We start from the raw sequence: 25345 nt of genomic DNA on the forward strand, positions 1-25345 counted from the left end.
AAATGAAAAGTAATGCACACAAGTCACGCAGCGGAAACAAAGTACCCAAACAATGTCATAGTAAAGCAAACACGTGTGGACATTCGTATTTGAGGTAACATTTTTCTTTTTCTGACAGTGGTATAGAGGGTGCGCCAATACATTCTTCCTGGAACCCTTTTATGTGTGCTTCTGTAATTTCCCTTTCCAGTGAGCCGCGGTTCGTTTACCTATGACTATGCACCAGTTGTACAATGGCTCGCTGGCATTGATGTCATCTTCATCACTTTTAAAGTTTCTGCAGTGTTTCGCTACGTGACCTGTAGCACGCGTGACACGATAATCGTGCTCTGTTATCATTCGTTGATAGTTTGGCCGTTGTTTGACTTCCCACATGATAGCGGCGAAGAGAAGATTTCTCACTCACGGCAGGGGACAGATTGTTTTGCATGCCTTTTCAGCTTACTTGCTCCGGTACTTATTCCGTCTAGTGAGCCAATAAAGATTTCAGTTGTGAGTCAGCGCTGTGTTGTGCCCCGTTCGTCGCACTGTAGTCATGGAGCAGCGTCACCGACTCGCCCAACAACTTACGTTTTGTCGCCCCTGTCGAAAGCAGGTGTGAAGCCTGCCTTGGACGAAGGCGGGGAACGCCAATCGAGGCGCACTCCCTACGCACGCGGTAGCCCCTCGGCGGCAAAGGTGCTCTTGGCAGTACTCGGTCCGTCGCTCACGTTCATGGTAAAGGTGATTTTGCTTGCGGTATCGCAACGAGAACGGATTTCTGGAGGCTGCCGAATTCAGTTGCCCCATCTGCTTCTGCGCGAATTCCAAGGGCCCGTCCTGGGCGTACGCGCCCAGCGTTGTTGGCGTACGCCGGAACCGCTCTGCGCATGCGCATGCACTGCAGGAGACGCCAGCGAACCTCGGCGAGGCGCCGATGTCTGTCCGTGCTAGATATCGGCGCCGGCGCACTGGCGCTGGCGCACGCGTCGGAAGCGGGGTCCGGGTTTACAACAATCGGAGGACCGCGGGGCTCTCGGGGACTCTTCATGGCTTGAAGCTCTTTCACGTCCCCCCCCTTTTTTCTTCGCGGTTTAATTTGCCCTCTCAGCGCCCCCCAACCCCTGTTCTTCACGGCTTGAAATTCTTTCCCTCGGCTCGAGAAGGGGAGCAAGCCAGCACCAGGAACATGGAGATGCACTCCCACTTTCGACGTCCGTTCCGGCGTACGCCGAGAGCGCCGACGCTGGGCGCGCACGCCGAGGAAGGGCCCTTGGAGTTGGCCCAGTCTGTCTCTTTGGCTGCCTTTTCGGCTTCGGTGTGCCGCTGCGCAAAAGCTGCTCTTGTCCATCTGTGGAACGCTCGTGTGCTGCGGCATCAAACCCGCATAGCGTTCCGTACAGTCTTTGTCAAAAGTAACCAGGCTGCATGGTTTGCTTCTAGCTCGTACAGTGGAGCCCTTACAGCTTCCCTGAAGCTGAAATGATCGTTAAAGGTAAGGATTGGGGGTCTTCTTACCTTCCAACAGCTTTCGATCTTTAGCAAAGCCGCAAAAGAGAGAGAGAGAGATAAAGAGAGGGGGAAAGGCAGGGATGTTAACCAGAAAGGTTTCCGGTTGGCTACCCTGCACTGGGGAAGGGAATGAGGGGATTAAAAAAGGAAGAGAGACGGAACGAGAGACCAAGTCACAATCTGTCAATCAAGGCAGTCTCTCGGAAAGACAAAACAGTGCCTTGTGAGCCTTGATGGTAGTCGGCTGTTGTGGTCACGGGCCGAGGATCTTGGCCTCTGTGAAAGGGCGGGGATAATCGTAAAATGTTGGGCAGATTCGGTTCACAGATCACCAGAATGGGAAGCGGTTGTGTCTGATATCCGGGACTGGAGCCCGCGGGCATTCCACTGAAAAATAAAAGCTTGCTTGACTTTCTTCGGAAAAGATAGTTCCGGGGTAGCCATGGTGTCTTCTATTGTAGAGCTGCAAGAACTGGCTGTAGCGCGTCCAGTACCTGCAATGCGTTGTGTGCTACTGGCGTGCGTAAGCTGGACAGCAGATCACGCATGACATAGGAAAGCCACAAGGGCTCCACTATCCAAGCTAGAAGCAAACCATGCAGCCTGGTTACTTTTGACAAAGACGGTACATTCCTGGCTGTCGGATCATCTAGCCGTACCTAGCGACAGAACTGGAAGTTGACGGACAAAGGTTATGACTTATACCCCTTTCGTTGGCGTCAGTGCGGCAGCCGGCGCAGCCTGTGCTTTCATGCGGTCTGTAGCAGCGCCCGGGATTCCTCGGTGCGCGTTACTGAGGGGCTTTAGATGCTCGCATCGATGCAGCAGCGCTGCCCTGAAACTAGCGTCATCTGTTATCAGCGTTGTCAGCATTCTAGCGAGTGCCCGGTCATAGCCTCCTTTATACTTGGGAGTGCCTGCTCAAATGCTGGGAGAGCGCCGTAGGTAGGCAACGTTGGTTTGCCGATTTTCTCCGCGGGGTGGCGCCACCAGCCCTGGGTAGTAGCGTAGAGGCAGTACAAGGGGATATGGGCTGGGCATCGTTCGAGGCACGGGAAGCTAAGAGTAAAATACTATATGAAGAACGCCTGAGGAAATTGGACGATAACAGATGGGCAGCTAAGGTATTTAAATATTTATACAGAAAGAACGTTGACTCACAGTGGCGGAAAAGAACTAGAAAACTAACCAGTAAGTATGCCGGTCATGAGGACGGAGAAAGAAAGAACATTAAACGACAGGTTAAAAACGCGGAAGTTAAAAATTGGATGAATTCAATGGAAAAGAAACATAGTGTAGAACTATATCGATTCTGGAAAAGGCAGATCAGGAAAGAATTTTTCTATGATAACTCAAGAGGCAGTGCCCTACTTTTTGAAGCTAGATCAGGGTGTCTTAGAACGCGCAGCTACAAAAAGAAATTTAACGAAGAAGATGACACATGTGCAGTGTGTGGTAGATCTGTGGAAACAATTGAACACCTCATAATCAAATGTGATGGTATCCATCCGGATGTCGATGCAGGCACAGTCACTCTTTCTGAGGCCCTAGGGTTTAAAGATAACAATGGTCATGTAAATAAATCTGCAGTGGAAGTCAGCAAAAAGCGATTGGAGGATTGGTGGCTGAAAAGCAGAGATGTGGCATAAGGTTAGAATAGTAGGAAACCGTAGGCAAAGTTGATGGAGAATCTTAATGAGAATTGCCAACACAGTAAACAAAAAAAATAATAAATAAAGAAAAGCTGAGCATGGTGGCAATTGCCACCACCCCGTTTCAAAGGGGGCGCTCCTATCCATCCAACCATCCATCCAGTAGGTCTGGCACGTTTGACGGACGCAAGCAGTGCGTTTGGGGTTTTGGCTTGTTTTGGGTGTGGTGTGCAGGTGTTATGTCCTGAACATGGCCTACTGTTGTGTGCCGAAGTGCAAATCGGACTCGAAACGAAAAGTTTCAGGCATTTAATTTCATGAAATCCCCAGTGATCCACGAAATTACGAGGAAGGTGGCTGAAAGTCATCGCAAGGAAGGACTGGGAACCAAATACGACGTCGCGGTATACGGTAGTTTGTAGCAGGCACTTCATCGCTACGGACTACAAAGAGGGGTGCAAGACCCGCAAGCTCAAGAGAGGTGCTGTATGCAGCCGACTGCAAAGAAACCGCGTAGTGACTGTGCGGTAAGATAACTGGAAGCTACATATAATCACAGTGCGCCTGCCGCCGCTGCCGCCCAGCCCTTATTTGCTGCTAATCTGTTGACCTCAGCCAGCCTTCCACACAGGGCCGGAGTCAACTTTCTGGACAGAGAAATACACAGCGAAATTGTGCGTGTTGACATTGAGAACGAGGCCGAGCCCATGACAACAAGACAGTGTCCAGGTTGATGTGCACAGTGCTGTGTCAGCGGTGGAGCGCCAAAAGTGGCGACGTAGAGAACGGAACCCAAAATCCAAGATTGAGCGGCTGAAGCTGACTGTTGACAGATATAAAGAGGAGCTTCGACAGCTAAAAGAGGACTGCTGCTTTTTCCAGCGTCGTAGAAGCAGCAAATGGAAAGCACTTGCGTGCTAGCATACTTCTGGACCAAGTAATGAACTTTTCAAAAACCCGGCCGGCCGATGTGGTCTGAGATTACAGTTCGTCATTCGATTGTGCTGAGGAACCTGTCAACGCGAGCTTACGAGCACATCCGAAAGGAGGACATCCTGAAACTTCCGAGCCGAGCAACTTTGCAGAAATTTTTGGGTGGCAACATCAGGTGAAGTGGGCTTTGCACCATTAGTCCAACAACGACTTCAAACTGAAGTGGAAAACCTTAAGAGTGAGCAGGCCAAAACAAGTTCTTTGGTCATTGATGAAATGATAATTAAACAACAGCTGCAATACAACAAACAGAGAGACCCTTTTGTTGGAGAAGTACACTGTGGAAAGCATGTGTCGATGACAAGCACCTCTGAACCATTACTGGCTAATTCCCTCTTGTGTTTTGTGCTTTCTGGCCTCTCTTATCTGGCCTTTCTGGCTATGACGGCATACTGTTGCTCCGCTATAAAAATATACAAGTTTAGGCTGACTCATATTGACAAGCACCTCTGAACCATTACTGGCCAATTCCCTCTTGTGTTTTGTGCTTTCTGGCCTCTCTGGTCTGGCCTTTCTGGCTATGATGGCATACTGCTGCTTTGCTATAAAAATATACAAGTTTAGGCTGACTCATATCAGGCAAATTATATTCAGAGCCAAGCGCAGCTTGAATATGGAAATGATGTGGCACTTCACGACGGAATTTTCTTTTAGTACAAAATGCGCTGTAATTATTAGAGAGTTTTAGCTGAGCGTTTTTACGGCCAGCGGAGCGGAGCGGACGAGCGCGGACGCCACTGCGCATGCGCAGTGCGCTGGGGCGGCGAGCGCGTTTACAGCGCCCCGCTGGGAGGCCTTCCTCAGCGGAGCGCGCGAGCGTGCGTAAGCGCGCGCGGGCGTGTATGGGTATTCAAGATGGCGGCCGCCAGCACGACCGCTGGCAACGCTGTTTCGTCGGTTACGACCGCGGCGATCTTCTATCTCGGACCATTTAAGTCTCGACAGGAGTAGCGGATCTTGCAATATGCTTTTCGGCATCTTGGAAACGGATATAAGCAGAGCAGAAGCAACTAAAAAAGCGCGCGAAAGAACAACTGACCTGGCGGTTAGCACTTGGCTTCATTTTCGTAGCGTCGCAGTCGCAAACATTTTTTCTAACACAAATATTCCTCTACTGCATCCAGAACACCCCTATTTTAAACTAATATAGAGAAAACAAAAGAAAATTACATTTATTCCGCAGTTATAGCATAATAAAAACAAGCGCGACGCGTATTCATATTACGCTAGCTCCAATTCTGACCACGAGATGGCGCAACAGAGCGCGCCGATCTTTTCCGCTCGGCCGGGTTCCGGACCCGCCGAGCTAAAAGTCTTTTCTCGCTCGACGCTCCGCTGGTGTATCCGCTGGGCCGCTCAGCGCCGCTGGCCGTAAAAACGCTCAGCTAAAACTCTCTATTGTTTCGGCAGAATACATGCTATATGCGCTGCTGCCTGTACGTCGGCTGCTCCACCCAGGGCTGCTAGCGCCGCCTATCGCCAGGTACTCGAACTAGCCTCGACGCCGCCGAACAGTGGTGTACCGCGGAATTGAGCAGGCACTCCCAAGTATAAAGGCCGCTATGGCCCGGTGTATGCTACCATCAGCCAGAAAGTTGCGTGCAGCTGTGGAGACGACCTAGTGGTCTGGGATGTCACGTCAAGTTCTCCCTGGTTCTTGCCTGCTCAGCAGGGTTTTCTGAACATGCCTAAGCCCTTCTGCATCGCCCAGCCTTGTAGGTCACTTACGAGCGTAATGGGTGACTCAAATGGACCACATATCGGAGCTGAATTTTTCATTACGCACAACCCGATCGCGACTTCATGCTGTGCGGCGTTGGACTCTGCCCCCGTTTTTAGAACAGTCGTCCGTGCCTTATTTGAACTTCGTGCCAGTTATTCGAAAAGTATTCGAGAACTTGAGGACATATTCGATTTAATTTCGAATTATTTTGAACGTGCACTGTGTGATTCGTTCGAAGAATCGAATGAGAATATTCGATTCGCTTTTCGAATGTTCGCACTCCCCTAGTTCTGACGGAAGTTTGGCCCTTAGTTTCGGCGGCACTTTCGGCACGATTTCGGGAGAATCGACTGAAATCGCCGAGTATGCGACTGGGCCAGCGGCGAAGTACCCGGCCTGTTGGACGCGCCAGTGAGGATTCGTTGAAGCTGTATGCATGAAGCGGCTTTTCCCCGTCAAAGGGTATCCTTCCAGCCAATGGCGTCGGCCGATTCTCATGGCCCTGCTAACGTGACAATGCAGGGAGGGGGATGGACCGTGGAGGGAGGGGAAGGACTACCCCCTTTCATCGGCCACTCCCTGCTAGCTGGTTCGTGAGAATCGGCCGACGCCACTAGCTGGAAGGGAGTCCTTTGGGGGAAATCCGCTACGTTCTTGAGTTGTATCCAACTATACTACCACATCTCTCAGCGACCGACGGTACGAGCACCGCAGCTCGCCTGTGGCGCCAGCGGCTGTCCAGTTATGTACTGCACTGGTGCCCCGTGTTGGTCGTCAACAAAAGCAAAACCAAGAACAAACATTTTAGCTTCATATTCTGCGCCGTCTTGCAGTTCGTGCTGACTGTGCCTTCATGACGCTGTGCTCTATCAGGCGCAGCAGACCGTGTTCCGTCGGCCAGGCAGGAACAGCGGCGCTTGTCGCCAGCCGTGGGGGCAGGACTTGCGAGCGATCAGGTTGCGCAACTTGCGACCTCCTCTCCAACTTGCGCTGCGCGTCAGATTCGCCCCGTTTCGTTTGAACGTGTCCGTTCTTCGTTCGGATTGACGCCGCGAACCTGCCGCCTCGCGTGGTGCGCAGTCGGACGATGTGGGTGGGCAACGCGCCGCCCATGTCTGCAGTAGCTACATGCGGAGAGCCTGTAGCACGCTCCCGTGCGATGATTGTACTGCAATTCACCCGCGCATCTGCACCGTTGGGACGCATGTAGGCATTTGCCAGCACTGGCTTTCCCACTGTTTAGGCTTGGCTCAAGAAGTACTCTGGTTTGGGGCTAGTTGGTTCATAGCTGTAGTTGATGTCAGGATGGCGCGAGAGGAACAAAGACGAGAGAGGCGCAAGAACACAACAGGACAGACCTGTCCTGTTCTGTTCTTGCGCCTCTCTCGTCCTTGTTCCTTTCGCGCCATCCTGACATCAACTACAGGCTTGGCTCGACTGATGTGGTGGCATGGAGCTCGGCAACTATAGGAAAGTTCACTGGCTTACATTGGTCTACAGACATCGCGGCCGTAACGTTCGAACGCTAAAGGCCATGTTCGAAGGACTTTCGTTGAAGAAATAACCCTCCACGATGGATCTCCGTTAGGATTCGGTCAGATGGCCATGGAACGATAGGAGCGGGTGTTGTGGTAACTGTAAAGGTAAATGTATGTATTTGCGCTTGTACAGTGCAATAACTTTTTACGGAGAAGGGCTGACGAAAGCGCCACACGCACGCACGCACACAAACACACACGCGCACACGCACGCACGCACACACGCGCACGCACACACGCGCGCACACACGCGCGCACACACGCGCTACAAAGACGAGTCTCGCGCTTTGCCGATTGCTTTTTGCAGGCTTGTTGCTAAATAGATCCCGTAAATTAACCAGTCGCGTCGCGTTGCAGTCGCTCAACGAGGGGCCGAAAGAGTGATGTCAGCTTTGCAGAGCTGCCAGCGCGAGGAGCGCCAAATCCGCGCCGTCCGTCATTGGAAAGCTGTCCGTCACGCGGATGTAAACAGCTGCGCCCGGACAAACGCGTGACAGGGGGCCCGCCGCCAGGTGCGGCCGTGAGTGAGTGTGGCCCACCTGTTTTCCGGGCACTCGATTTGCTGTTGCGTCACGCGGCGAGAATTGGGTGCCGGAAAGCAGGCGGCGAGGTTTGTCTCCGCAGTGTCGCGGTTTGGCCCCCGAGGGAGCCTGGGGGGGCACCTTGCGCTGCTGCCGCTGCCCCTCGGCGCACTTGTAGTAAACAGCCGGCCGGGAGAGGAGGGTCGGGCGAGGGTCTGGCGCAGCGAGGCGAAGCTGTCCGGCTCCTTGGCGCGCCAGACGCTCGCCATGGGTCGTGCCTCGGGCCTGGACGCCAGCACACCGCTCACCGGAGGTCAGTACTCGGCTTCCTTTGCCCCTCGCGCGTGGACGGCGGTTTTCGTAGGGAGGGACTCCTTGCGGGCTTCATCCGCGGCTACGCACAGTCCCCAAACGCCCATCGCCCGTTTTGGTTGCCGCGGCTCGTTTGCCACTGCGTGTCGGCGCGACGGAGGAATCACAGCGCCAACATCTATGGCGCCGTGGACTGGCCTCTGTCCGTCTGCGAACCCCGTCTTGAGCCGTGGCTGCGCGACTTCCCGATGGCCGGAAGGCTCGCCTATGACGGCAGGAATTCCCACCGAGGAGAGAGCTGGGGCCTCGTAGAAGCAACGTTCACTTACGAGTCGAAGGCGCGTTTTCCTATTTCTGGCTGGCTCGCATATTCTGATTACTGACATTGAGCTACTTGAGCAAAGCCGAACGTTGGGCAAGTTGGATAACGTTCATGATGTAAAAATAGCGCAAAAGGAACACGAGGGACGGAAAGGATACGACACAGGCAAGCGCTAACTCGCAACTGGGGTTTTATTGCTGACACGCGCAATATAAGGTAGGCACTTTAAAAACATAACCGTCATATCGCGTGTCAGCAATAACATATCGCGTGTCAGCAATAAACCTCAGTTGCGACTTAGCGCTTGTCTGCGTCGTTTCCTATCCGCCCCTTGTGTTCCTTGTGCGCTATTTTTACATCATGAGCTACCTGAACTGTGGTCAATCCTTGTGGCGCTCGCGTGCATGTGATCGCCCGTAGAAAGCGCTAGCAGGCGTGTGCCATAGCACGCCAGGTATACCGCTCGCGTTGCTGGCGGCGCGCTGCAACTGAGCTCGGTTCCGGGAGCGCTGTGTTCGTTCCCCGGGCCAGGGATGGCTTTTATGCACATTTCAGAACCGACGGGTACCCTGTAGCACTGGGCATTCAACTGGGTCCTTCTTTGTTTTTCCATTGCGTACCCACAAAATGGCAGGCGCCCTCGGCGGAGATATCCACGGTGGCATGGCGCGGTCGCTGCTCCCACTCAGCCTTGGTCAAGCTCGCACAGACAGTAAGGGACAGCGATCGTACGGGAACAACTTTGCGGAAGTGTTTGTTTTGCTTTGTATGTGACGACACGTTCCGCGCAGGCTCACCCGGCTGTGCCCTTGCATAACTTTCGGCACTTCACAGTCTGTAGATAGTGTATGGCGTGTCGTGTTGGTAAGGGTGCGATTGTAACCCAGTGCGTGGTCGGAACGCCGGCAGCCACTTTGTTCTCGACAAAAAAGAGATTCAGCATGATGAACTGTGAATGAGGCGCCCGTGACTTGGGAGCGCTTCGCGTTTCGGTGCGACCGACGCGGCCCAGTCACGCCGACGCACGCCGCTTCGGCGGATATGCCCTGGCAGGTGGCGTCGTGAAAGCTTCTTCTCCGCTCACTGCTGGGGCTGTTTGTTACGGTGCGTCAATCGCCGTGGAAACTTCCAGCCGAGGTTTCCCCGGGGAGTGTCTTACGAACATGCTCGTTTTTTATGAAGTGGTTGCTTGCGCGTTGAGAAAAGTTCTGTGCGTTCGTTTTTCGTAACACGACATTTAAAGGCGGTGACTGACGTCGAGATAGCGCAGTCACAGCGGACTATGTATAGAGCAGTGCGGGTTAACTACTGTCTATAAGAACTGGCACTCATCAGGTACAGTTAACCGGCTACTGTACTCTGCGTCGCAAATGTCACTCCTCCAAAACTGCTTGTGGAGTGAGGCTTTTTTTTTTTTTTTTGGTGGCAAAGAGTAGAACTGGCAGTGCACTCTCTCTACAGCCAAAAGGTAGTTGGAGGACGTTTTATTTTCCTCGCTCGTATGAGGCAGCGGAACTGCATGACCACCTGTGCCCCTCGTCTCACACAAATGAAGTCCGTCGCTGATTCCGCTGAGCGTAAGTAAAGATATCTCCTTTTGAGAGGCCGTAAAAGAGTTATATACCTGACCAAACGCTCTCAGCAAGTACCAATCAGCGAATGCATGCACTTACGTACATGAGTATGCGAAAACACTGTCTTGTGACTGTCGCAATTTCCGGAAAACAGTTATAGCTCTCTCGCCAAGTGAAAATATTTTACGCCCTTCGGGGATGCCATTCGCATTTTCGTACATCTGTTTCGAAACAGCGACCTTTCGAGTGAAAACGGTTCGCAGAAACGCTTCGGTTCAAGGAAAACACTTCCGCCAAATCCCCTTAAACCGCGAAGCATCAGTTTAAATACTTGATATTTCTGTGCTACTACGGTGTGAATGCTTGACGTGGGTGGAAGTGAAGCTGTACATGATTTTTAATGCAAATATTTATGCATCCGAGCGAAGAGTTTCCGGAGTTTCTGAAATCTGCAGCTGTTACTTCGACTGGTTCATCGTTTACCGAGCTGTTGCCAACTCTGATGCGGCAGCGATTTGCGAAATGCTGGCCAGTTGAACCGTTGAATTTCGCAAAACGCGCGCAAGAAGCCGTTGCGAGGCTCAAAGTGAAACATATGCCACGTGTTTCAGGGAAGCCCACCCCCCACAAATTCATATAAAGTAGAGTTTTCGAGGGGAATAGAAGCTTTCTGCGACACATTGAGGAAAACAGCGCAGGAACAGGGACAAGAGAAAAGAAGACGACGGGGCAGGCGCTGTCCCTCTTGTCTCTTGTCCCTGTACCTGCGCTGTTTTCCTCAAGGTGTACCAACTCGCTCAACTCGCCGTTTTACTGAAGTTCTACCACACAGTAACACCAGTGTTGGCGGACGCCAAAATGCAGGTGAATGACGTCAACTTGTAAAAGGATTAACTAAATTCTAATATTAAACTTTTTAACCATTGCCAGTGGGTGCCTGATTGCAGTTAGATATTTGTATCCCGTCGTTATTAATAGTCATATCAGTTTTTGCAATTTGCAAGACGCCATTACCCTCTCCGCTGCGGCTCAAACAGATTTGGGCTCTTTCTCGGGCCGTTCGAAAACCGCGCGCCTGCGGGGAGCGCGAAGCGACGTCCATCAAATCGCGTCACTCCGTGACGCAGGCACCACGTGACAGTCTCTGCCCCGCCTGCGCTGGAGCAGCGAAGTAATAAGGGGTAGGAAACTTCCAAGTTGTGTTGACATCTGTATATTGTCCAGCCAGTACAGATGCCAGCGCCAATCGCTCCCTTAGCGGCAGGAGCGTTGTGCCGTCGTCATAACAGCGGTATCCGGCAGAAAAAAAAAAAAAATTCGTCCCCCTAGCGTGATTCGAACCGCCGCCGCCGTTGTTTTTTTCCCCAGGATGGTGTTCTCCCTGTCCTGCTACGTGCGTGCGCAGGAGCCGTTCAGTTGTAGGCATCAGTTCTCTTGCGTTCAAGGTTTGCGCTGATGTAGTTGAAACCGAAACTAACCGGAGTTTCCTACCCCTGGCGAAGTGGCGAGCAGCGGGGAGCACCGAAGCAGTGTGTCGCGGTACGAAGTGTCGCGAGCTTTGCGCTTCTCGCAGGCTCGCGGTTTTCGAACGTGGCGAGAAGTGTCCCAAATTTGTTGAGCCACAGCGGCGAGGACAATCGCGTTTTATAGCGTCCTCGATCACCTCGCACCGGGTGCGCCCCGAAACCAGCGCGGTTCCCTGCGCACCGCGGCTGTGGCGCCCCGGCGAGGGTCAACATCGAGGACAAATGACGCACCCCGCGGGGGCTCGTGCATGCAGCGCCGCCTTTAGGGTGCCTTTCTTCTGGCGCGTGCATTTGATTGTAAACCACAACACCGGTCACACGTACGCTCCTGCTCACCCGAATATGCTTTCGGAACTGCAGATAAATCACACATTTCACATGTCAAAGGCCATGCACACTGCAGCTATATACGCCAAGCAGTGCAATGTAAACAGACGCTCATTTCGGTATCGGCGAGGCGCCTGACGACCCGATCAACGAATTTTCGGTCGTTCATCGCCGTGTTTAGGCTGTATCAGGTAGATTATCATGTCATCTTCGCTATCAGACGAACTTGACAGCAGTTCATCAATGGCGGCAACCATCCGTATGTATCTATTCCATCGCGCGAGACTGCGCAGACACGAGCAGAATAGTATGGGTAAAGTGAGCTAGAGGATCACTTTAGTATGGGCCACAGAGTACGGGCAAAGCAGCTTCTCCGCAGTGCGCGTCCCGCAATGCCTGCCGGGATTGCACCTTTGCGAACCGCCGATTTTCCTTGTGCGAGTCGGGGCAACGAAAAAGTGACCCGGCAGGGTGCGCTTCCGATGATCGAGGATGGAAGGTGCGCACCGGTGCGGGCGATCGAGGATGCTATCAGAAATTCTAAAAAAAAAAACAATCTATTACTAACTGCGGGCTACAAATGCATAATTGCGAGCAGGCGCCTTTTGTAATAGTTAAAAAGTTTACTATTGGAATTTACTTAATTGCTGTACTATGTAGTTTACATGATTCGCCCGTTTTTTGACGTCCGCCGACACTAGTAATACTGTGCCGCAAAAAGCTTCTCTTTACTTCAAAAACCATATTTTTAAAAACATTAGTAGCGGCCTTCCCTGAAACGCCTGACATATACCTGTGTTGAAAAGCAGTGACTGAGGTCCCAGCGGTGTGTTGTATTATGAGACATTTGTGATGTGCTCGGCACTGCCGCTTTTCTAGTGTTCGGTTGCTCGAGCAGGTGTGCCGTACTGTGCATAGTATTGATTTGACGCTGTTTCTCTAATGGTTTGCACATTGTTCATGTACGTTGAACATTTCGTCACTGTAAAAATACCATGTAGACGAAAAAAAAAAAGCTTTAGTCGGCGCCCGGTTTACGACGGAAAACTCAGTGGTTCGATTCCCCGCCCGGCTGGAGCTTTCCTTTCTTTTTTTCCCCTATAAGTTTTTTTTAATAGGAGTATATCAACTCCTGCAGGGGGCGTGCGCTGCACTCTGGCTTAGCAGGTGTGCAGCGGCTCTGGGAAAAGGGAGTGAAATATGGGACATCCTTCATCGAAAGGAGTTTCCAGCGCTGCTTTGCTTTTATTTAGGGTGCACATTGTCGAATACGGCATACACACAGTGTAGAAACGAAGCCCGCCAGTGTTATTTAATAACATTTTTGAGGAATGAGAGATTTTGCGGCGTAGTAATATAGAGCTTTAGCATAGCAGGGTGCACGACTGCCACTGCGCGGGCGCATCTGGGCCCTCGCGTAAGCGTATAGCAGTGGCGGACCATGGATCGCGCTGTGCGAAAATTCTAGAATACCCAGAGATGCCCGTCGTCAGGAAACTGGTATCGTGGCCACTATATTGTGCTGTTAAAACGAATGCTTGGGCGAGCTAGCATGACATTTTCCTGAATAACAGCGCGAACTTGGACGAGGACTAAAGGAAGACGCACAGACGGGCGCTGACTTGCAACTGAAATTTTTATTGCTTGGACCATGGAAATAAATAGGTGGCCACCGAACAAAAAAAAAAAAAAGAAACAACACACACATTCAATCATGATACTCAAGGAGCCAATCGCTATGTCAAGGGGCTGCTGACGCAAGTTTCGGCTGACGAGGGTGATTTGTTCGGCTTCAATGATTTCACGCGTTGGCTGATTTTTGTGCGGTTTTCTTGAAGTCCGGCTGGTAATTTTCGCTCTCACAATCTCTGCAATGAATGCCTAGATGCCCTTTCACGTTGTTATGCACGTTGTTGTAGTGTTCTTTGAGGTTTTCGTTTAGGCGTCTGCCCGCCTGGCCAACATATTGCTTGCCCCATGATAGTGGGATGTCTATAGACAACACCTCCTTGTCAAGCCACGAAACGTTTCTCGTGATTGGTGGTACATTCTTGCGCGACATATTGTGAGGTAACTTTTGTGCATATCTTACCTAACTTTTCGGGAGCCGAGATGACAACCCTAACTTCTGCGCGCTTACCAATCTTTTTCAGCCTGGGTGTGAAACGATGAATGTAGGGGACCACGGCGGTCTTTTTTTTCTTGTTAACGGAATTAGCCGGCTTTTCTTTTTCGTTCAAACTTCGAAGAATAGATTCCGAAATAGATATAAGCAGATGTTTGGGATAGCCAGCCCTCAAGAGACGATGCGTTTGGTGGTTGAGACTGTCTTGTAATGAGTGTATGCAAATATTTACTTAGTGTATTGGTGAAGCACGACATAGCTACGGAACGTTCCCACGCTTTGTTCCCACGCGGTTCGTACGACCAGCAAGTATGGTTCTTAAAACTGAATTCCAGGTCCAGAAATCTGATGGCCTGATTTTGAGGCAGTTCACTTGTTAATTCAAGAGGAAAACAGCTCTGAACAAAAATAGGTTGGATTTGTGTGGAGACTGCATTGAAATCGCGGAAATCAGTGTCTAACATGACAAGTAAATCGTCAACGTATGCAAGTCAGCACCCGTGTCTTCCTTCAGGCCTCATCCAAGTTCGCGCTGTTCTTCAGGAAAAGAACTAGTGAGCTGGTGGCTTAATTCTAGTAGTTAACTTTTAACTATTTTCCTAAGGCGCCTAGTTGCAATTAAAGATCTGTAGCTGGCTGTTAGTAGTAGCCATATCAGTTATCAGAATATCGATAACGCTAGTATCCTCGGCGCGTCCAAGCGGAACCTCGCGGCTCTCGAGCGCGCGCAACCACCGACGTAGGCGTCCGCCGATCTAGCAGTTCTGCTAGGTCTGCCAAAGATCCGCCTATCCAGCAGGTCTGATGTGTGTCGCCTATAGCTGAAACAACGCCGAGCTGCCGACCACGCAGTTTCAGAGCGTCGGATGGCGCTAGCTCCGCATACCTTTCCGGTTTCGCGGCGAACTCGGCGCGAACTCGTAAGAAAGTTCACTTTTCGTTTTTTTTTTTATTGTGCTTGCCGATCGGCCGTGGCAGTGTGTTTGCTCGCCCTGGAATCCCCTAAACGCTTGCTTATCAGGGCGCGCCAGAGTAGGAGGTGTGAACAACGTGGCTAGGTGAAATTCGCCAATTGTACGCCTCTTTTTCGCTGCTTGGAAGATCGGCCAAAGATACTTTGGGCTAGTTGGTTCATTGATTAAGAAGATGCAAAGCGGCGCAAGGAACAAGGACGCAGGGGGCAAGGCGCCCCTGAGCGGGGCCAAGCTAAATTTCTTGTGCGGCGGAGGTCCCACATGCGCACAGGGCATTCGTGTTAGTAGCGAGTGGAGCCTCTAAAAGTCACCGCCAAAAGGCGAAGGTCATCGGTGAAAGGTCGTCGGCACCCTAAGCGGCCTTGATCTATTTTATACTTGGCATTCGCTGGAGCCTTATACCAGAGGGAGCCGCAGAGAACATGGCTGTCATGACCTTGTTGGCCTTATAACCGTCGCATCGAAAATTTTAGGGGCGTGCTGGTTGATCAAATAGCGCGTTGCATACATCTGATATTAAATATTAATTTGCTGCGTCTACCAGAGTACGTACAGTTTTATTTATGCGTTACCCTTAGAAGGGTCTCTGCAAGGGGAAATGGAGACCGCAATCACGCGTGGCGCGTGGCATAGCGGACCTTAGTATGCCACCTCGAATACAACGAACTTTAGTGTGTTAACCTTGGATATAACGAACTTTAGTGCGTTGACCTCGGATACCTCGTACCGTAACCTTGACAGGAGGCTTTCTAGCGGTAGGTGTCCCAGAGGGCACTGAGCCTGCCGATGACGAAGTGGGCCCATTGTTGTGCCCATTGTTCTTGATGGCGACTGAGCTTCAGTAAACTGCCCCGAAGCCGTAGTAACCTGAGTCTGCGTTAACGCGTCGCGTTAATGCAAAGCGTCGTAGCGCTGTGTGGCGCCGCAAGGCAGTCTGCGTCGCGCTTTCAAGAAGCGTCGAAAGCTGCAGCGATCCGTGTGTGAGCCTTTACGTGGCGCTCCTTCGCTATTCTGGCTAAGATTGCAATCCCCCTTTCGCGTGGAGTGATTTTTTTTTTTCCCCGCCGCAATTCAACATTCCCAGAGTCATCGCTTGGTGACAAAGTCCCTCCCGGGGCATTCACCTCTGCGGTTGCGTGGCGGAAGTGTGATTTCCTTTCGCCGAAACTCCGCGATCACTGCAGCCGCGATGCATTTCCCGATGACGTCAGAGGGGAAATGTGTTTGAAGGGCGCTGCGCTCAGCGCTTGTCGCGAGCCGTCCCGTGGAACTTCGCTCGGCACGCATTATTTCTAGTGGACAAACGTGCACACCTCGGAGCATGTGCCTGTACTGGAAGCGCAGGTTGGCGACAGGTGGGAACTGCTCCTGTGCAAGCGCGTGAACGGCGTTGGCGGCCTTGCACTTTGCCCTGTTACGTGTGCGACGAGAATCGCTTCCTCGTTGAACTTTATTTTTTTTTCTTCTCGGCTTCAAAGACTGCCGCTGTGTTCACTCCCTTTCCGCCCAGCTGTGATCGGTGGTTATCGCTCGGCTTTGCACACTCTGCCGCGATGCGATTTCAGCTGTCGTGCTGCTGCCAGCTTCTGCGGAGGTGACGACAAGCACCGAGCTCGGGGCTGCCTTTAATCGGCCCGATTCGTTGTTCTGTCAGGAAACGGAATCGCAGAGCTGGAAGCAAGCGGAGAGCGTGACACGATAGAGTGGACGAATCTTAAATGATAAATTGAAGTTGACCTTATCGACGTGCTGCCGCGTTGTAAGGACAAAATACCCTACTTTCATTGAAAATCGAGCTTTTTTTGAGCTAGAAATGGTCAAAACATTCTCGTATCGCCACCGCGGTCCTGTTTGGCAAGCTAACGGTGGTGGCGTCGCGGCAGTTTTTTTTTTCTAGCGGATCCCTGAGGCTTATATATAAGATTCAGTGCCGTTCACTTTAATGCGGTGATCACGGAATCCTTTATTTCCGATGTAGACGTCACGAGTTTGTACAGCGGAGCGAGAATAACGAGTTCCATTTTTAAATCAAAGCTAACGTGCATTTTTTTTTCTCGGTCCAACAAACATCAGCTGAGCGAAAAAGAGGCGTGGAACCTATTTTTTTATTGAGAACAACAATTGGGCGGAGTTGCCTTCAGCATCCGTTAAAGAAACGACGAGTCGCCCCAACCAAGTCCAGGGTCGCCTCTTCGTGGTGGGCATTGCGGATGATGCGACAAGGCTTGCCGGATGGAGGGGAGAAGGCTCGGAAGTTGTGACGTTACGCGACCACTGTACAACTACAACGCTGCAGAATGCACAGAAGTTACGGATGCTGCTAAAGACGACGTTAGTGGGCAAGAGCTAATTCGTGCTATATCGCAGTTGGGACTGAGCAGTGTGACGCGAACGATGTGCACCAGTCGTTCCCCATTGGGCTCTCCTTTTCCATAGGACACCAGATTTTCGATGGTTGGTCCTTTTTTTTTTCAACTTTGTGCGAGACATTAGTAAACATGGATCGCGGCGTGCAATTCGTTTAAACGCCCAGTAAATTATTTAAAACTGCATTTTTTCAAAATCTGCGATTAATAGCTGTTTTCTCGTTTGCTGTCATTACGGTGCTTGGTGCAGGTGTCAGGTTGTATGAGTTGTAGCGAATTAAAACGGCATATCAGCGATTATATCAGTTTTGTATTCGGCACGCTACGTTACTCATACTTGTGACGTAACAGCCACCGTTCGGCCGCTGAAACCGGAACATTACTGAAGGAGTGGCCGAATTCCACGTCGCGACCCGTGTGGCCCCCGATTCGACAGAAGACATGCAACGAAACTGCGGCCTCCCTCCCTCTCGCATTCTACCTGGAGGCCTCTTCGCGGCTGGCCCTTCGCCCCTCCGGACATGTAGCGGCCGACTCCCGTCTTGTTTTCATGCCGGCTGCGGTCAGCCGCTGCTGCCATGTTCGCATCTCGTGCTCGAAGGGTGGAAATTTGCTTTGTATATAGACTCTCGAAAAGCGTTTATATTCGAACGGCTATGAACTTTGCGCGCGGCCATATTTGAGCACACTAGGCAAATGCCAGATCGAGCATAGCGCGGACCACTTCCCGCTTGTTTCTTTGCGGGCATAGGTTTTCTCTGAGCAGTCTCGTTCATTTATCCGTGGCCACTGCTGTTACCAAACGCCTATGGGTACACGACTAGTAGACTTCTTGTGGGGAATCTGATCTGGTTTCTTCATGTGCGCTGGATTTTTCTGAGGATGCGTCGACGCTCGGGGGAAAAAAAAGTGTAGCCTGCAACCTATTTTTTTTTTCCGGACTTTAAACACGCCGAGTCTGTCAGCGTCTCTGGCGTTCGGCTGTTCAGCCCAAGGTCACGGGATCGAATCCTGTCCGCGGAAGCCGCATTTCGTTGGAGGCCAACTGCAGACGGCCCGCGTGCCATGCGACGTCAGCGAACTTTAAAGAACTCCGGGTGGTCGAAATTAATCCAGAGCCTACGGCTTTTGTAATAGTTGAATGGTTTCTAAAGGAAACTTTATTTGGGCCATTTGGGCTGACCTGCGCCCGCAAATAACTGAATGACTCGGAGGCGGCGAAAGCAACGAGCGTGCTCGGCGGTCGTCGAACAGAATGCCCGCCGCTGTCGGCCATGCTCTTCTTAAAGCTGATAGCGAACTTTCGAGATAAAAGTTGGGAAGTTACTATAACATTCTGGCGCAACGTAGAATCGGCTCCGCCTGGATGCGATCAATCGAGATAATTCTAGGCGCGTCTTGCGTCACAAATGAAGCGATAAGGCCTCGTGCCGGCAGCTTTGAAGGATGAACAAACAAACCGTACAAAGATTCGCGGCAGTATTTTCGCACATTGCCAACCCACACGATAGTATTCTATGGTAAAGGAGTAGTGAATGAATGGAAGAAACGCTTGTTCAACGTTATTCGCGCTTTTCGGGAAGCGTTTCATTCGCTTTGCCTGCTGTTTGGGGGGCGCGTGAAGTCCTGACTTGTCCACAATGCGATTACCCGTCTTGAATAACTAGAAATGTTGTGGAAGTTAACGCTGTAAGACCAATGCATTTTAAGTGAGGGCAAAAAAAAAATCACGTACATGACAGTACTGAGCTTTTTTATTGCCCTCATTTAATTGCTCGGGTTTTGGTCCGTTAGCTTCCGCAGTGAACCAACTAGCCTCGTCCTAAATCCAGAGTGTGAAGTGTGGCCAAGGCTGGTGTGCTTGTCGCGCTTTTTTGGGGGTGGTTTTTATAGTCGGTTGCCAGACGCGGTTCCAAGGGCGCCGTCGCTGGCCGAAGCATATGTCGGAGGCCTGAAACCGGATGGTGTTTGGTGGCGATACTCATGGAGCTCTCTTCTCCGCAGGGGAGCCGCGCAGGTTCGACCCCGAGTTCAAGGGGCCCCTCAAGAACCGGTGAGCACCTTTTTCCTTCTCGGGGCCCGTTGTCGTCTCGGGGCCCGGCGTTATACAGGGTGTCCAGGCTAACTTTAGCCACGGGTTAAAAGAAAATATTCGAGGTAGGCCTGGGCAACCACTTACTTACACCTACCAACCGGCGTGCGCAAGATAGGCAGTTTTGTTTTGCAATTAATTAATTAGCAATTAAGAATTTTTCTAAATAAATATTGACCTTAGACGACAGATGTGAATAGCAAAGTTTGGAGAGCACCTTCAGACTACCCCATTCCGTTTATTCGCGGTAAAGAAAACCTCAAGTGTATCTTTTTTCCGAGCTCCAAGGAGAGCCCGCGAAATACAAAAAAAAAAAAAAAAATCACGTGACTAGCGCATGCGTGCGCCACGATTGTGCTGCTCTCGATCCTGGCTTGAGTGAACTAAATCAGCTGTTTTTAGGCCTCCAATTACTGCTCTACCACTTGCGTATATGTTAATGTGCTTTACACACATTGGTGCGTGGCTGTCATCGATTACCTTCTCAGCGGCGGAGAGGAGAAATTGGAACTTGTTTCGTGCTCGCTCGCGCTGTCGCTCCTCAACACCGGGCTTCGGTGCTGGTTGCTTCGGGCTTGGCTCGCTAATTTTGGAGCGAGGCTAACGCATACAATAGACGAGCCACAGAAGAGGGGGCGACCACAAGAGCTACTAACAACTGCTTTGCTTTGTCGGAAGAGTGCACATACTGGTAGCAACGTAGCGCAAAAGACAAGCATATAGCTGAGCACGATTGCGTCTGTGATAGCTCTTTCCAGAGTGAGCGTTACTGGTGATTTTTAAGTGCTTGTCTTTGCGCTTGCGTGGCTACCAGTATACTGGGTGTTTAAAAGTAAAATCTGCACTGAACAATTTTAAAGGCCGTGAAAGATACGTCGCCCAACCTGTGCATGTGGATTATACGGCAGGACGGACTTTTACGTGACAGCGTCCAAATAAAAGACGAAGTATTAAGTAAAATAAACTAAACTAATCAACGTAATATTTGGTTTTAGGGCCAAATATATTGAGAAATTGCAAACCGTCAACATTTTCTACGTCTAAAACGCGCGCTACATTAGTATTCCCCGCATTTAAAATTTGAGCCACACCATTTGATCAATGTGCAGCGTGGAAAGCTGACCCAACAAGTTTTCAAAAGCTTTATTGTTTCTTTTTTTTGCTCACGTTCGAAACCTCATGCCACAATGCCGATTCTGCCATTTTCAAAACTGAGCTGGCTTTGATTTCTCTTTAATTTCGCTGTATAATTTTGCGCCATAAAATCAAAATTGAATTAAAAAAATGATTTGTGATTTTTGTTACCTGATCGTCTTTTAATCCATCGCGACCCACGGACGTCATGCTACTGACCGCCCAGACCTCCGTGGGTTGCGTTTTCGTGTTGACTATTAACTTTCAACAATGACAACTGAAGAACTAAGTGCAGCTCAAAGAAATTTCGCATGCTTAACGACATATGAACGGTCAGTAATATGCTAAACATGCTTGCGTTTTATCAATTAGATCGAAAGCTAGCCTCTAATACGCGCCATTTTTGTAGTTTTTTGTTATTTTTTAGAGTGCCGGTCCTGCAGTATTGTGCATTCTTATCTTGAAAACTTGTAAACATTTTCCTGCTTCATCCGCTGGCTTGTTTACGATGAAACGTCGCACAGAGGTTGCGTGTTGCGGTAGCTTTTGTCTCGCGGTAAGTTTGACGACGGTACTTACCTAGTTCAGCCGCGCATAATGCAAACCTATAATCGTTTGCGCCGAGATCGAGGACCCGAAAGCCGCCAACGGCGGGTTTCCGCGAAGGGCACCGGTGGCGCCATCAAAGGACCCGCACACCTAGCAACGCTCGCCTTGGCGCCTTTCGCGTAGTGGCGCTTTCCTCTGCAGTCAAGAGATGGCGTCAGCGCTGCCCCTTGGCGGCAACCCGACGCTGGTGGCTCTTGGTACCTCGTTCTCGGTGCAAATTATTACGGGTTTTCATCTTGCTCGGCTGAACGACGTGAGTACCGCTGTTAAACTTGCTACGAGAAGCTCTGTGCGCAGTTTCACCGCAAACCAGCCAGCGGTTCAGGCGAGGAAATTTTTGAAAAGTCTTCACGATAAAGATCCACTATGTTGTACGTAACTGTCCACTGGTGCTAAAAACCACTTTGCATTTATTGTCCCGCCGCGGTGCCTCAGCGGTTACGGCGCTCGGCTGCTGACCCGAAAGACGCGGGTTCGATCCTGGCTGCGGCGGCTGAATTTCGATGAAGGCGAAATTCTAGAGGCCCGTGTACTGTGCGATGTCCGTGCACGTTAAATTAGAACCCCAGGTGGTCGAAATTTCCCGAGCCCTTCACTACGGCGTCCCTCATAGCCTGAGTCGCTTTGGCACGCTAAACCACAATAAACCATAAACCAAACTCTGCATTTACTGAGCTCAACGTATAATCTTACGGCTGCCGAAGCAGCCGATGGCGTCGTGAGTAAAGTATGCGTCCCTCGCAAGAGATGGCTCCAGAGATAGAAGCGCTCGCTGTTAAAGCCCCTTAATAAACTAAAAGTAGCGACATCTCCTCCCTCCTCCTTCTATGCCGGCGCTCCTTCTCTCGGCTTCTCCCGGGCGCCGACGGTGGCGGCACCTGGGCCGGGTGAAGCTAGCAGACGCTCCTAACCGTCGCCTTTTGGCGCCCGGCAGACCGCGCGCCCGAATGAACTTTGTGTTGCGTTTTCTGCCTTGGCTTCGGTGAAAATGACATATGAAATGAGAGATTGAAAAATCAGTTACTGTAATAACTGCCCAGACCAACGTTGCATTGATTTATAGAAACGTTTTGTTCTTCGATCGCTTTGTCTGCGGAGCACACGTTGGAAGTGGCGCACGCGAGCGAGTTCGCGGCACTAGAGTGACTACCATCGCTCGAATAGTGGCTTTCTCGTCGCTCGCGCTTTGGCGCGCAGCGGACCGCGCGCCCGCATGATTTTTATTGCATTTTCTGCCTCCGATTCGGCCGCATTGAGATTGTGGCGTGGGAGATGCAAGGCACGAAAAAAAAAATATAGAGCGTGACCTTTCATAACTGAAAAAAGAATACACAAGTGTTAACACGTCACCACTCCGCATTAAAGGGATACTGAGGCGGTTTTCGAATCAGCTAACCTTCTAGGATTTTGAAGTAGTGTCATTGCTGATCACGTCTGTGAAATTATTTTTTCGATTTTGGCTAAAACAGTGGCGCAATCACCAATTCAAAAAGCGATGTTTAAATTTCCCGCGCCCCGCGCGAGCGCAGGAGAGGGGAACAGCGGAGAGGGAAACCTCGTCCATGTCGGCCAGCGTGACGCCATGTTGAGGAGCCGGGGATGCTTCGGCGCACCCGAGCGCGCTTTCAGCGCGCGTTGTGTCTCGTGCTGCATGCGTTGTTCCTCGTATACTGCGTGCGTTGCGACGTACAAAGCGTGTCAGCCGACCTTGAGAATCAGATTCAACAGGTACTACTCTGCGTTCGTGTCCACGAACAACTACGGCCGCGACTGTGTCGTCTTCCACTGTTTTCCGCAAGACCACAAGCTCGCAGCGCAACCGCTCGCTGCTGTGACGAAGAATTCAAGCCGACTAAAGCAAGCTTACTCTGCTCGAAACACTTTCGTAAAAGCGGCTGCAGGCAGAGCTTGTCCTAGTGTGATCTCTGGAGATTTCTGTCGAAAAGGCGCGGCTGAACCATGACACAGTTCCATCGATTTCCTCGCGCATAAGAGGCGTGTCACCATTCCGAAGAAGCGCCTCTTTTAAAAGTAGAAACATGCTCACTTAGCCCCTGAAGAAACCTTATAGAGGCTTAAGCATGTGTCGCTCTTCTCAGCTTAGGTGCGGCCAGACTACCTGAGACGTGCTCAGCAAGGCTCGGTTAGTGATTTTATACTCGGTTCGACGTGTCCAAGCAAGCAAGCAAGCAAGCAGAGCAAAGCACAATAAAGCAAAGCAAGCAAGCATCGAAGCTCTTCATATGCGGCATCTCGTTTAATCCTAGCTAAGCAATTAAAATGAAAGCGTTCGACGTTGATTTCGGATGCAAATTTATGAGAGAAATGAATGCCAACCAAGTTTTTGCAAAAAAACACCGCAACCTTACTCGGTTTCTTCATCAAGTTGTGGCAGCGGGCGAGTTGCAGCTAGCTTGGCTTTTAAACACACATATAGTTGGCAACTACTTCACTGAACCTAAACTGCAAATCTAGGAAGGGCGAACGTTTCCGAGGCAGCGATTAATATTCTCTGGCATCTGCTGAACGCGCCAGGAGTGAAGCGTATTTGTGCGTGTATTTGGCTTGGTTTCCAGCGCACCATGATTGCGTCACTATCCTGTGGTCACATGCCTCGCAGTGCTTGGCCACTGCGCTTCGCTAATTTTGACACCAACTTTGTGCTCCTTCATCGTTCACTTGAAATACTTTCTTGCCCCAACCTGCAACGCCGGGTACTGAGAACAAGATTTACACAGTGCTTTGGGCCTTTTCTTTAGGATGACGCTCTTCCGGGCGAGCCAGGAGGCGTCCGGTGGTGGTAATTGACTTGAGTATTGTTCGCACCCCTTCCTTTCCGAGAATACGAGCCGATGTTGTGCTGGCACCTTTTACGCATGGTCTGTATCGAGTCTTTGACGCTGGCGTATGCTTGTGCTAGGCATATAATTTTTTGCTTGTGTCTTTTTTGGTTTCAGGCGATACGTGGAATGAGCAAACTGTAGTATCCTTTTCTTCGGTGGTCAGTAAAAAAAAATAGTCGCCGTATTCGCTTTTACAACGACACGGAAAGCTGCGATCTGCCCTCAACGCAGCGCCGGATTCGCATCGGCAGCTTCTCCAGTCCTCAAAGTGACGTCACGACCTCTCTTGACCATCATCACGGGCGGCGGCGCGCCGCGCTGCGTGCGCCGCGGCACAGGCCGCATATTTCGGCTAAAAAAGGCAATTCGCGCTTGTTTTTGCCTTATTTGGATGCGATATTCCAGTATACAGCATGAAAAACTATAGGATGCCGCTGCCAGCCCGATTTTCAGAAAAAGTGCTTCAGTCTCCCTTTAAAGGCCATGAGGAGCTTTTCCAATGTCGAACTTGGAAATGGTCTGGATCATTGCGCGCGCCCCTGCGTTAGGGATTCGTTTGAAACCACCTATCCACTTTACATAGCTCCACGCAGCGTGATTTTCGCAAGAATTCGCGGCAGCAACGACGGCCTAAACCCAAAATGTCTGAAACTATGTTTTACAGAGGTCCTTGCTTGCATTCTCAAATATTATCCACGCAGGTATCGAGTATTCAAGCGACAGGTGCGTTAATGTGCCTAGGCACAGAAAACGCCCGATTTTGGTGTAGAACCCTGCCTGAAAAATACGTTCAGCAATGCGTGCAACATGAAAGCTAGACCTTAATCGCAAGCAGCATGAGCAGCAGGAGCTTCAACAGCAAGTACCACACCTTTGGTGTCGAGTTCGTGAGCGAAGGAGTGCAACTGTAACAAAACAAATACGTCTAGCGATGCGTTCAACATGAAAGCTAGAGCTGCACCGCGAGCAGCATGAGCAGCGTAGGCTCGAACAGCGAGTACCGCCCCTTTAGTATCGAGTTCGTGAGCCCAGGAGTCCAGCTGCAGCAACACAAATACGGCAAGCAATGCGCGCAACATCAAGCCTAGACCTGTATAGCGAGCAACGTAAACGGCGGGGCTCAAACCACATGCGAACCAGCCCGACTGCAACCAAGCCGACACGCCACGCAATGCGAGCAACATTAAACCTGCACTTCAGCACGGCTTTCGTACTCGCTAGCG

At 50.9% G+C, this 25345-nt stretch overlaps 1 protein-coding gene across 7 annotated transcripts in view; it reads left to right on the forward strand.

Annotated features, from left to right (window-relative positions):
* Ctl2 (Choline transporter-like 2) overlaps positions 1-25345 on the forward strand; it is a 182242-nt gene that overhangs the window by 74797 nt on the left and 82100 nt on the right. For all 7 annotated transcript variants that reach the window (XM_089584030.1, XM_089584032.1, XM_089584026.1 and 4 more), the window contains exon 2: positions 19449-19497. In XM_089584030.1, the coding sequence (XP_089440156.1) occupies positions 19449-19497 (49 nt within the window). The remainder of the gene's footprint in view (positions 1-19448; positions 19498-25345) is intronic.

The sequence above is a fragment of the Amblyomma mixtum genome, chromosome 3, assembly GCF_055824585.1.
Source record: "Amblyomma mixtum isolate Tamu chromosome 3, ASM5582458v1, whole genome shotgun sequence".
NCBI lineage: Eukaryota > Metazoa > Arthropoda > Arachnida > Ixodida > Ixodidae > Amblyomma > Amblyomma mixtum.